Here is a 13,971-nt window from a genome sequence, read left to right as displayed (position 1 = left end):
CAGGAGCCGTCACAGTCTACTTCCACATGGACCCGTGAACGCTTACCTGTTACGACCGATATGAGCACAGACGTGGCCAAACGTCAACAGGCCATATTGAAATTCATTTCTTTGGGGAATCAAAGCCACACAGCGCAGGAGCTCTGGAATGCCATCAAGCAGGGGAGCGACGTGTGGTTTATGCCAGCGAATCTCCAGCCAGGCATGGTAGTGTGTGACAATGGCCAAAATCTGGTGGAAGCTCTGGGCCTAGGCAACCTCACTCACATCCCTTGTCTGGCACATGTGCTCAACTTGGTCAGGCAGAGTTTTTTGAGAGACTATCTGGATCTTTATGCACTGCTGCACAAGGTCCGCATAGAGTGTGCTCACTTGCGGCGTTCCAGCATGGCAAGATCACGCATTGCAGCTCTGCAGCGCAGATTCCGCCTTCCGGAACATTGCATCATATGTGACCTACCCACCAGGTGGAATTCAACGTTACATATGTTGGAGAGGTTGTGTGAGCAGCAGACAGCAGTAATGGAGTACCAGCTGCATCAGGCGCAAACAAGTCGCTTGGCGCGCCGTTCACACTTCACCACCACTGAGTGGGCCTCTATGAAGGACATCTGCCACATTTTGCGTGCCTTCGATGATTCCACGTGGATGGTGAGTGCAGATGATGCACTAGTCAGCATGACTATCCCCCTAATCTGCCTGCTTGAAAAAACACTGCAAGCACTAAGGGAGGAGGTTGTGGAAGAGGTGGAGGATGAGGAGTCACAAATGCCATCTGCTTCTGGACAGTCTGCGCAACGTGGTTCCTCACAAAGGCCTAGGCAGGGGACACTTTGTGAGGAGGATGAGCAGGAGTCAATGGAGGAGGAAGACATCTGTCCAGAGAAGGGAGTTACACAATGCTCTAGTAGTCAGTATGTAGAGCGAGGGTGGGGTGATGCAGAGCAGGCAGAGATGATGCCTCAAGCAGGGGACAGCGTTTCTTGGCCAGTTGGCAGTCTGCAGCACATGGTTGATTTCATGCTGCAGTGCCTGAGAAACGACCGCCGCAACGCCCAAATTCTCAACACGGCTGATTATTGGGTGTACACCCTTCTAGATCCTCGCTACCGGGACAACTTACAAAGCCTCATAACACCGTTGAACCAGGAGCGTAAAATGCGGGAGTACCAAGACACACTGGTGCATTCCATCATGTTCTCCATTCCACCCGAGAGCAGTGCTGCTAGTGCTTTACAAAGCAGCTCAGTGCATTGTGGCAGTGGAGGAAGCTCTGCACAAAGAGGGAGCAGAAGCAGTGCCACAGCACAAGGCAAGACCAGCATGGCCCAAATGTGGCAAACTTTTGTGTCCCCGCCACAAATGTCTACACCATCACAGACGGCTCCAGTCAGCAGGAGGCTACGTTTCTGTCAGATGGTGACAGACTACATGTCTTGCCCTCTCAGTGTTCTCCGACAGGGCTCTTCCCCCTTCAAGTTTTGGGTCTCTAAGCTGGATACATGGCCAGAGCTTAGCCAGTATGCATTGGAGGTGCTGGCTTGCCCTGCTGCTAGTGTATTATCGGAACGTTTCTTTAGTGCCGCAGGTGGTGTACTAACAGACCGTCGCATGCGACTATCCTCCGATAATGTTGACCAGCTTTCTTTTCTGAAAATGATCAAGGCCTGGATCTCGCAGGAATTTGCCAGTCCTCTTCCAGATTAAATAATTGGTTGACAACAGTATCCAGGTCTCCTGTTGTGTACATGCTTCTACCACCTGAACTGTAATCCCTGGGCTCCAACACCGCCAATTGCTGCTCAGAAGTACCGTCTGCACAGTCAACACTTGCTACTGTGTTATTGGGGTTCAGTAACGTCAGCTGACCCCTGCTGTGTGTCTGGCAATTTCTTCTGCTCTGTCCACATTCACACTACTACAGATTTTAAGCTTGCTCCAATTACGCCTCTGCCTCCACTCTGTTTCTACTATTTACCCTGGGCTCCAACACTGCCAGTTGCTGCTCAGAAGTGCCGTCTACACAGTCAACACTTGCTCCTGTGTTATTGGGTTTCAGTAACGTCCGCTGATCCCCTGCTGTGTGTCTGGCAATTTCTCCTGCTCCGTCCACACTCACACTACTACAGATATTAAACTTACTTCAATTAGGCCTCTGGCTACACTCTTTCTCCTGTAATCCCTGGGCTCAAACACCGCCAGTTGCTGCCCTGAAGTGCCATCTGCACAGTCAACACTTGCTCCAGTGTTATTGGGTTTCAGTAACATCAACTGATCCCCTGCTGTGTGTCCGGCAATGTCTCCTGCTCTGTCCACATTCACACTACTACAGATTTTAAACATGCTCCAATTACACCTCTGCCTCCACTCTGTTTCTACTATTTACCCTGGGCTCCAACACTGCTAGTTGCTGCTCAGAAGTGTCTTTGGCAAGGGTTCTCCCTCCTGCCCAGCCTGGTTCTAGCATGCCAGCTGTTTCCGGGTAGTGTCAATGTCACTTTGCCTACAATATGTTGTCCTGTCGGGTTGCGGTCGGGTTAGCCGACTCTATGGTGCCTGCAGTTTAGGTGCTTCCTATGTGGGCTGCGGGATCTGGCAATGAAGGCTGGTTCCCTAGTGCCAATAGGACAAGCTCCCCCTGTAGGACTGTGGGTTTCGGTAACTCCGGCCGGCTCGCGGCCTCGCGACTTTTTTTTTCATATGTACCTTCTGCTGCCTATCTGAGTTCCAGTACCATTAGCTGGTTCTTTGGAAGTCAATCTTGAATATGTCCCCCTGGGTTCCAGTAACGTCAGCTGGTTCCAGGCAGAGCCTTTGGCTTAGGTGCCTCCTTCTCGGTATCCGAGTTCCACCAACGTCTGCTGGTCCTTGGTAGTGCATTCTGGCACAGGTACCTCCTGCTTAGCAACTGGGTTCCAGTACCATCAGCTGGTCCTCGGTAGTAGAATATGAAGAAGAATAATAGTTGAATAAGAAGAATATGAATAATGTAAAAAAATAGAATAATAGGAAGAAGGTGAAGAAGATGAATAAGGTGAAGAAGAAGTTGATGAAAAAGATGCTGCTGAGGTTGATGAAGGAAAAAGTGTGGGAGAAGTAAAAAAGATGGTGAAGAGCATGGAAGTAGTGAAACATAAATATCTGACAAAATATAAAAAAGCTTAACATAGTCAATATCTTTGTAACTCCGAACGTCTTTGAAAAAAAAATTAATTCCATTTGATTGGGCTAAACCTCTATGCCTTTAATGTTTCCTCCACCTCCCCCAATACATTCTACATTATTCTTAGTTGTTTTCCTTCATGTACAATTAACCTACAAGGAAAGAAAGGGTTTATTTTCATTCTGATATTTGTGTCACATTGACTTGCATTGGTTTCCGGTATCGGAATCGGCGATATCCGATATTTTTGGGGTATTGGTCCAATCCAATCCAATCCGATATTTCCCGAAAGGTATCGCTCAACACTATTAATAACCCTTTTTTTTTAACTTGGATTAATATTCCCCTCAGGGGGGCTGCGATCCTTCTGATCACTTGTGCTATACACAGCAGGGCATCATTACTGCTATGTATAGTGAAAATCATGATCTCCTATGACCACTAGCTACAGGCTTGCTTTCACAGAAGAATTGTCAGGACAGACCTCAGGCTGTCATGGCAACTCATCACCGCCCTTGTGATTATGCCATCATCAATTAAATCAGCCATCATATGCCGAGAAAGATATGGGCTTGATGTGCCAGAGACACGAGATATGACGTACCAGTATGTCATATATCAGTAACATGCTAACAAGATAGTAGAAATTCTCATGGCAAAGTTGTATCTTTTTAATTTTAGAAGAATTGGATCAAGAAGAGTGTTTTTTAACTTGTATTAGGCAAGTATTCAGAATTGAAGTCTGCCCACAAACCATTTTAATAAGTAACATGTAAAGTTCTGTGGAATATGTTGGCACTATATAAATAAATTTATTATTATGTGATTTTATGATGCCTGGCAGCACCTTTGGTGGAGGAACGGATCATCTACTGGGGGCAGAAAGTGGCCTCAGATAATAACTGCAGACATGGTAATTTGTCATTTTACCGACTCCATTAATGAGCAGTGCAATCATCCAATCAAATTCCAAGTGGAATTTTTATACACCATGGCATTGGCTTTAGCCATCATTATTTTATTCAAGTGTCTACTTATAAAATACTCTTTTCCCTAAATTTTTCGTATAAAGTTCCTTACATGGACTGAAAAAAACAAAACATTACTATTTGCAGAACTTTAATGACCTTTTTATGTAGTCTTTATACTACATCTCGCAAGTTATAACATGTTTAATGGAGTGTATCACTATAAAACAAAGTCATATAAAACATACTTCCATGAAATACATCACAATTATTTATATGCACATGAAATCCACAACAGTCTTGGAGAGTAAGTGCAACATTCTCATGACAATAAGTCCAGTTTTGTGAGGACAAGCTGTTTTTGGCCTGCAGTTCAACTGCAGCGGCTTTGAGAATTCACTTCTGTCCAACCCAACAGTGCGCTGTTGCCATTGATCCACTACCACTGTCAGGTATGCCAGCTCTCACACAGCTGCGGTATGCCGTCAGCCAAACCTAATATTTGTAGAAAAACATTTGGAGCGTTATGGAGTAACTTCAGCAAAATGTCTTCATCTTATTAATGTAAAAACATGCTGTGAAAATAACCAGCTTATCAGATACATAAAGAAAATGTGCTTTCTTGCAATATAATGGTTACATATTGTACATATTCATTTTAAAATCAAACAAAAAAGGGTTTAAAATAATAGAAGATAATGTCTTAACTTTCTTGTGGCGTATCACATTTGCTACATGCATAATTAAATATATTCTTTTCTTTATTACTCTAAAGAAGCCATATAATAACAATTTACTAACTGGATGCCAAATACAATTTCCCTGCGATTCATGATGTCTATGATTTGTCTATAATAATGCATTGTTTGCTGTGCATGTCTGGTTACTGTATATGTTGTCTACATAATTTCGTTTACTGCAATAAGGAATGCAAATTTGGTGACAGTTATAAATATATGTTAATGAACTAGTTATGTATGTTTTATCAGCTTACCAAGAATTAGGTAATGGTTCTTTTATATTTCCCCAAATCAGTGTAATTTTTATTTCTAGTACTGCAGGTCATTCCCATACAAGTAAACAGAGGTTGACCTACAATGCAAGGCTATTGTGAAGAAAACCGAGGTTTCTCAGGAAATAAAGAAGACCCTTTAAAGGGAACCTGTCACCCCCAAAATCGATGGTGAGGTAAGCTCACCGTCATTAGGGGCTTATCTACAGCATTCTGTAATGCTGTAGATAAGCCGCCGATGTTACCTGAAAGAGGAGAAAAAGAGGTTAGATTATACTCACCCAGGGGCGGTTCTGCTCCGATGGGTGTCTCAGGTCCAGAACAGCGCCTCCCATCTTCATTCCATGACGTCCTCTTCTGGTCTTCACGCCGCGGCTCCGGCGCAGGCGTACTTTGTCTGCCTGTTCGAAAGGTCAGAGAGGCCCGGCGCCTGTGCACTGCAGTACTTTGCTCTGCCCTCAACAGGGCAGACAAAGTACGCCTGCGCCGGAGCTGCGGCGTGAAGACCAGAAGAGAACGTCATGGAATGAAGATAGGAGGTCCCGGAGCGGACCTGAGACACCCATTTGACCGGACCGCAGCGGGACCGCCCCCTGGGTGAGTATAATCTAACCTCTTTTTCTCCTCTTTCAGGTTACATCGGGGGCTTATCTACAGCATTCCAGCATGCTGTAGATAAGCCCCTGATGACGGTGAGCTTACCTCACCATCGATTTTGGGGGTGACAGGTTCCCTTTAACTGTTTAGAATGAAAATCCAGTATAACAAACCTAAGGCTTAATGGTCTCCTTAAAACTTTTGAAGGTACTCACATTCTTTCCCTTAGCAGCTCGCCACTGCTCCGATCCAGTTTTGACTGCAAGGTGACGTCACATCAAAAGCATACACCACCGCTCGAGCCAGTCACTGAGCTGAGTGCTCATGTACTGAGCGCAGCGGCATGAGCTGTGAACCTTGGAAAGGCACATTTTAGATATTTTAAGCAGATTAGTGCCCAATATCTTGAATGCTGACAACCTCTCTAAGTATAGTTTGTGTTTGTTGCTCTCCATCTTCTTGATTAGAATAATATTAAGTTTGTGTATATTACATATCTGTATGTATGTTGTGACAATATGCTTTAATACGGTGGCTCAGTGGTTAGCACTGCAGCCTTGCAGTCCTGGGTTCAATTCCCACCAAGGACGACATCTGAAAGGTGTTTGTATGTTCTCCCCATGTTTGTGTCGGTTTCCCCCGACATCCCAAAGACATACTGATAGGGAATTTAGATTCTGAGCCCCATTGGGGACATCAATGATAATGTATGTAAAGCGCTGTCGAATATGATAGTGCTATATAAGCAAAGCATAGCAATAATAATAATAATAATAATTAAAAAAATAACAACTTTGTATATCCGTGCCATTTCCGTGCGTGGTTCTACCATTACTCCGCAGCAACATGTTTACTGTATTGGGGTCATATTTGATTCAGACCTTTCATTCACCCCCCGCATCCGATCACTCGCTCATGTAAGCTACACCTCAAAAGCATTTCTAGAATTTGACTTTTTCATACATGTGACTCTGCAAAAACTTTTACTGTTGCTCTTATTCATTCTCATCTGGACTATTGCAACTGTCTACTAATTGGTCTCCCTCTTACTAAAATTTGTCCCTCTCCAAACCGTTCTGAATACAGCAGCCAGCATCATATTCTCTTCCAACCACTACACCGATGCCTCTACCCTGTGCCAGTCATTGGTCTGGTTGTCTATCTGTCTCCAATATAAACTTCTCACGCTCACTAACAAAGTGTTCCTTGGTTTAACACCACCCTACATCTCTCCTCCCCATTCTGCTAATGACCTAAGGCTAACATCCTCAATAATCCACACCTCCCGCTCCCGTCTACAAGACTTCTCGCATGCTGCATCAATTCTCTGAAATGCACTACTCAGGACAATTCGATTAATTCCCAATAGAACCAGCTTTAAACATGGCTTAAAAACGACAGATTGTGTACAAGGGGAGGAAATTCAATACCATAATTAGCCTGCCCAAGCGTGGTCAACCCACAAAGATCGCTGCAAAAGCAAGGCATATAACAGTCCGCAAGGTCAAAAAGGAACCCATGTAAAACTTCAAAGCAACTAAAGGCCTCACTAACAATAGTTAATACTACTCTTCATGAGTCCACCATAAGGAGGACACTGAACAACAATGGTGCACATGGTAGGATTGCAAGGTGCATTTTCCTAAAGATCACCTGAACAGAAGGCTATTGTAACAATGTTTTGAGGACACATGATATCAATCTAGAACTTGAGAAGTATTATGTTTGGAGAAAGCGCAAGACTAAATTACAGGATAAAAATCTTATAAAATTTGTGAAACATGCTAATTAGGGTTGAGCGAAACGGGTCGTTCATTTTCAAAAGTCGCCGACTTTTGGCAAAGTCGGGTTTCATGAAACCCGATCCGACCCCTGTGCGGGGTCGGCCATGCGGTACGCGACTTTCGCGCCAAAGTCGCGTTTCAATGACGCGAAAAGCGCCATTTCTCAGCCAATGAAGGTAAACGCAGAGTGTGGGCAGCGTGATGACATAGGTCCTGGTCCCCACCATCTTAGAGAAGGGCATTGCAGTGATTGGCTTGCTGTCTGCGGCGTCACAGGGGCTATAAAGGGGCGTTCCCGCCGACCGCCATGTTACTGCTGCTGATCTGAGCTTAGGGAGAGGTTGCTGCCGCTTCGTCAGAAGCAGGGATAGCGTTAGGCAGGGTCCATTAACCACCAAACCGCTTGTGCTGTAGCGATTTCCACTGCCCAACACCACCTTTGGTGTGCAGGGACAGTGGAAGCTACATTTTTTTTTTCCCCCTCAGCGCTGTAGCTCATTGGGCTGCCCTAGAAGGCTCCCTGATAGCTGCATTGCTGTGTGTACGCCGCTGTGCAAACCAACTGCTTTTTTCAAAGCACAAATCCTCTTGTTCCTTCCTTTCTGCACAGCTATCTTTTTGGTTTGTACACACTTTTTATTTAATTTGTGCATCAGTCCACTCCTTATTGCTGCCTGCCATACCTGGCTGAGATTACTGCAGGGAGATAGTAATTGAAGGACACTCCCTGTTTTTTTTTTTTTTTTTTGTGGGAGATTAAGATTGACATTTCTGCTAGAGTGCCATCCCTGTCTGTGTCATCTCTCACTCAGTGGGCCATAGAAAGCCTATTTATTTTTTTGCTTGATTTGGGTTATAAAATCTACCTGAAAAAATCACTACATCAATCAGTGGGAGAAAAATATTGGCCTCAGGGCTTGTGCGCCACTCTTGACTCCTGTGTGCATCATCACTCACTCAGTGGGCCATAGAAAGCCTATTTATTTTTTTGCTTGATTTTGGTTCTAAAATCTACCTGAAAAAATCACTACATCAATCAGTGGGAGAAAAATATTGGCCTCAGGGCTTGTGTGCCACTCCTGACTCCTGTGTGCATCATCACTCACTCAGTGGGCCATAGAAAGCCCTTTTTTTTTTTTTTTTGCTTTATTTGGGTTCTAAATTCTACCTGAAAAAATCAATAAATCAATCAGTGGGAGATTAATATTGGCCTTTGGGCTTGTGTGCCAGTCCTAAGCGTGCCATCTCTCTCTCTCAGATAGTGGGCCATAGAAAGCCTATTTATTTTTTATTTTTTTTATTGGGTTTAGAAATTTTCCCTGGAAAAAAAAAAAAAAGTGGGAGATTAATATTGGCCTCTGGGCTTGTGTGCCAGTCCTGAGCGTGCCATCTCTCTCACAAATAGTGAGCCATAGAAAGCCTATTTATTTATTTTTTTTATTGGGTTTATAAATTTTCCCTGGAAAAAAAAAAAAAAGTGGGAGATTAATATTGGCCTCTGGGCTTGTGTGCCAGTCCTGAGCGTGCCATCTCTCTCACAAATAGTGGGCCATAGAAAGCCTATTTATTATTTTTTTTATTGGGTTTATAAATTTTCCCTGGAACAAAAAAAAAAAAGTGGGAGATAAATATTGCCCTTTCTGCTTGTGTGCCAGTCTTGACTCCTGGGTGTGCCATCTCTCTCTCTCTCTCCAATTGTGGGCCATAGAAAGCCTATTTTTTTTTAGCTTGATTTGGGTTCCAAAATCTACCTGAAAAAATCACTACATCAATCAGTGGGAGATAAATATTGGCCTCTGGGCTTGTGTGCCACTCCTGACTCCTGTGTGCGTCATCTCTCACTCAGTGGGCCATAGAAAGCCTTTTTTTGTTTTATTTGTTTTCTAAATTCTCCCTGAAAAAATCATTTTATTTTATTTGGTTTCTAAATTCTTCCTGAAAAAATCATTTTATTCTATTTTTTTTTTCCTAAAGTCTCCCTGAAAAACAAAACAAAAAAAAAACAAATCAGTGTGAGATTAATATTGCCCTTTCTGCTTGTGTGCCAGTCTTGACTCCTGGGTGTGCCATCTCTCTCTCTCTCTCTCTCTCTCCAATTGTGGGCCATAGAAAGCCTATTATTTTTTTTAGCTTGATTTGGGTTCCAAAATCTACCTGAAAAAATCACTACATCAATCAGTGGGAGATAAATATTGGCCTCTGGGCTTGTGTGCCACTCCTGACTCCTGTGTGCGTCATCTCTCACTCAGTGGGCCATAGAAAGCCTTTTTTTGTTTTATTTGTTTTCTAAATTCTCCCTGAAAAAATCATTTTATTTTCTTTGGTTTCTAAATTCTTCCTGAAAAAATCATTTTATTCTATTTTTTTTTTTTCCTAAAGTCTCCCTGAAAAAAAAAAAAAAATCAAATCAGTGGGAGATTAATATTTACATTTGTGCTTCAGTGACAGTCCTGCGTGTGTGGCATCTCTCTCATTTGTTGCCACCAACAACAGAGTGTGTAACATTGTGCCTGATTTTCGTTGTGGTCTCACTCACCTGTAAAGGGGTAGCTAAATCATACTGAAGTTATAGCTCACCGTGTAATTTGTGTGACAGCAACAAATACCGTTAGTTTGTTTACGTTTTTAAAACAATGAGGAAGTATGGTGGAAGAGGTCGTGGCCGGGGACGTTCATTGTCAGCTGGTAATGAGGGTAGTGGTAGTGGTGGAGCATCAGCTGGTCGTGGGAAAAAAAATATTGCACCTAAGTCTGGAGCTGTGGAGCCAGGTTCGTCGTCTGGCTACACAAGGCCTCGAACGCTCCCTTTTCTGGGAGTAGGAAAACCGCTTTTAAAGCCGGAGCAGCAAGAGCAAGTTTTGGCTTATCTTGCTGACTCAGTCTCTAGCTCTTTTGCCTCCTCTCGTGAAACTGGTAAATGTCAAAGCAGCGCGTCGTTAGTGGATGTTCACGGTCAGGGACAAGTCGCTTCCTTGTCCTCTTCAGCAAAAACAACAACAGAGAAGAATGCAGCAGGCGACACAACGGGTTACTCCATGGAGCTCTTTACACATACCGTCCCTGGCTTAGAAAGTGAAGCAGTTAACAGTCCATGCCCATTACAAGTTGAATCTGACATGGAGTGCACTGATGCACAGCCACAGCCAGACTACTATGCTGGTCCTTTGACTCAGACCACAACATTGCCCTCGCAGGGTGCTGATCAAGAATCAGACCCTGATGAGACTATGTTGCCCCATCACGAACGCTATACCACCGACCGACACGGTGACACAGACGAAGTTGCACACGAGCTACAAGAAGAGGTAATAGATGACCCAGTTCTTGACCCCGATTGGCAGCCATTGGGGGAACAGGGTGCAGGCGGCAGCAGTTCTGAAGCGGAGGAGGAGGGGCCGCAGCAGGCATCAACATCGCAACAGGTTCCATCTGCCGGGCCCGTATCTTGCCCAAAACGCGTGGCAAAGCTAAAACCTGTTGGAGGACAGCGTGGCCATCCGGTTAAAGCTCAGTCTGCAATGCCTGAAAAGGTATCCGATGCTAGAAAGAGTGCAGTCTGGCATTTTTTTAAACCACATCCAATTGATCAGCGCAAAGTCATCTGTCAAAAATGTTCAACTACCTTAAGCAGAGGACAGAATCTGAAAAGTCTCAATACAAGTTGCATGCATAGACATTTAACCACCATGCATTTGCAAGCCTGGACTAACTACCAAACGTCCCTTAAGGTTGTAGCACCCTCGGCCAATGAAGCTAGTCAGCAACGCAACATCCCTTCCGGCAGTGTAGGGCCACCATTTTCGGCACCACCTGCAGTATCTGTGCAGGTTTCTTTGCCAGGCCAAAGCCGTCAGGGTCAGGGAATCACCAGTTTCGTAGTAGGAAACACTGCATCTAGGGCACCGGTGGCAACAATACCATCTCCCACCGTGTCTCAGTCTGCCATGTCCACCGGCACCCCCGCTAGTTCAACGATCTCCAGCTCTCCAGTCCAGCTCACCCTACATGAGACTATGGTTAGAAAAAGGAAGTACTTAGCCTCGCATCCGCGTACACAGGGTTTGAACGCACACATAGCTAGACTAATCTCGTTAGAGATGATGCCCTACTGGTTAGTTGAAAGCAAAGCTTTCAAAGCCCTGATGGACTACGCTGTACCACGCTACGAGCTACCCAGTCGACACTTTTTTTCCAGAAAAGCCATCCCAGCCCTCCACCAGCATGTTAAAGAGCGCATCGTCCATGCACTCAGGCAATCTGTGAGCACAAAGGTGCACCTGACAACAGATGCATGGACCAGTAGGCATGGCCAGGGACGTTACGTGTCCATCACGGCACACTGGGTAAATGTGGTGGATGCAGGGTCCACAGGGGACAGCAAGTTTGGGACAGTCCTGCCTAGCCCACGGTCTAGGAAACAATTGGCTGTAGCCGTTCGCACCCCCTCCTCCTCCTCTTCATCCTCCTGCAGAAGCGAGAGCTCGTCCACAGACCGCAGTCGCACAACCACTCCATCCGCAGCTGCCACTGTTGCACACCAGGTCTCCCATTATGGGGCAGCTACTGGCAAACGTCAGCAGGCTGTATTGGCTATGAAGTGTTTGGGCGACAACAGACACACCGCGGAAGTTCTGTCCGAGTTCTTGCAGAAAGAAACGCAGTCGTGGCTGGGCACTGTAGATCTTGAGGCAGGCAAGGTAGTGAGTGATAACGGAAGGAATTTCATGGCTGCCATCTCCCTTTCCCAACTGAAACACATTCCTTGCCTGGCTCACACCTTAAACCTGGTGGTGCAGTGCTTCCTGAAAAGTTATCCGGGGTTATCCGACCTGCTCCTCAAAGTGCGTGGACTTTGCTCACATATCCGCCGTTCGCCCGTACACTCCAGCCGTATGCAGACCTATCAGCGTTCTTTGAACCTTCCCCAGCATCGCCTAATCATAGACGTTGCAACAAGGTGGAACTCAACACTGCACATGCTTCAGAGACTGTGTGAACAGAGGCGGGCTGTTATGTTTTTGTGGGAGGATACCCATACACGGGCAGGCAGTAGGATGGCAGACATGGAGTTGTCAGGTGTGCAGTGGTCGAAGATTCAAGACATGTGTCAAGTCCTTCAGTGTTTTGAGGAATGCACACGGCTGGTTAGTGCAGACAACGCCATAATAAGCATGAGCATCCCCCTAATGCGTCTGCTGATGCAAAGTTTGACGCACATAAAGGATCAGGCGTCTGCAGCTGAGGAAGAGGAAAGCCTTGATGACAGTCAGCCATTGTCTGGCCAGGGCAGTGTACAGGACGAGGTAGCGGGCGAAGAGGAGGAGGAGGACGAGGAGGATGATGGGGATGATTATATTTTTAATGAGGAAGCTTTTCCGGGGCCACTGGAAATTGGTGGCGCGGCAAGGCCGGGTTCTGGTTTTTTGAGGGACACAAGTGACGTTGATTTGCCTGAAACTGCCCCTCAACCAAGCACAACCGCAGATTTGAGAACTGGAACTTTGGCCCACATGGCGGATTATGCCTTACGTATCCTCAAAAGGGACACACGCATAACTAAAATGATGAATGATGATGATTACTGGTTGGCCTGCCTCCTTGATCCTCGCTATAAAGGCAAATTGCAAAATATAATGCCACATGAGAACTTGGAACTAATATTAGCAACCAAACAATCAACTCTTGTTGACCGTTTGCTTCTGGCATTCCCTGCACACAGCGCCCGTGATCGTTCTCACACGAGCTGCAGGGGCCAGCAGACCAGAGGAGTTAGAGGGGCAGAAATCAGAAGTGGCGTTGGCCAGAGGGGTTTTCTGACCAGGTTGTGGAGTGATTTTGCTATGACCGCAGACAGGACAGGTACTGCAGCATCAATTCAAAGTGACAGGAGACAACATTTGTCCAGTATGGTTACAAACTATTTTTCATCCCTTATCGATGTTCTCCCTCAACCGTCATTCCCATTTGATTACTGGGCATCAAAATTAGACACCTGGCCAGAATTGGCAGAATATGCATTGCAGGAGCTTGCTTGCCCGGCAGCTAGTGTCCTATCAGAAAGAGTATTCAGTGCTGCAGGTTCAATACTAACAGAAAAAAGGACTTGTCTGGCTACCCAAAATGTAGATGATCTAACCTTCATTAAAATGAACCACAACTGGATTTCGAAATCTTTTGCCCCATCTTGCCCGGCTGACACCTAGCTTTCCCATGAAAAGGTCTTGCCTGTGGACTATTCTGAATGCCTTTTCCAATCTCGTAATTTTCTGCACCTGATTGTCCAGCATACGACATGTTTACACCTCACTAAATGGCCAAACTCCCCACACGGGGCCGTGGTATCGACACTTGGCGACAGCACCCGTGAGCAGGGCCGCCATCAGGGCATTACAGCCGTGACACGCGTATGGGGCCCGGTGAGCAGAGGGGGCCCGCATCGGGCCCCGT

General features: G+C 45.6%; 1 protein-coding gene across 2 annotated transcripts in view; it reads right to left on the bottom strand.

The window, feature by feature from the left end:
- Positions 1–13,971, bottom strand: part of AIG1 (androgen induced 1) — a 587,426-nt gene that overhangs the window by 149,053 nt on the left and 424,402 nt on the right. Inside the window, exon 4 of one of the 2 annotated variants that reach the window (XM_069725905.1) lies at positions 4,385–4,626. The exons of the other annotated variant lie outside the window; for it this stretch is intronic. Coding sequence (XP_069582006.1) covers positions 4,528–4,626 — 99 coding nt within the window. The 3' untranslated portion in view covers positions 4,385–4,527. Of the gene's footprint in view, positions 1–4,384; positions 4,627–13,971 lie in introns of those variants that run through there. 2 annotated transcript variants of the gene reach the window in all.

Source organism: Ranitomeya imitator, chromosome 5 (assembly GCF_032444005.1).
Source record: "Ranitomeya imitator isolate aRanImi1 chromosome 5, aRanImi1.pri, whole genome shotgun sequence".
Lineage (NCBI taxonomy): Eukaryota > Metazoa > Chordata > Amphibia > Anura > Dendrobatidae > Ranitomeya > Ranitomeya imitator.
The sequence above is the reverse complement of the archived record's forward strand: the minus strand, read 5'-3'. Positions and strand labels throughout refer to the sequence as shown.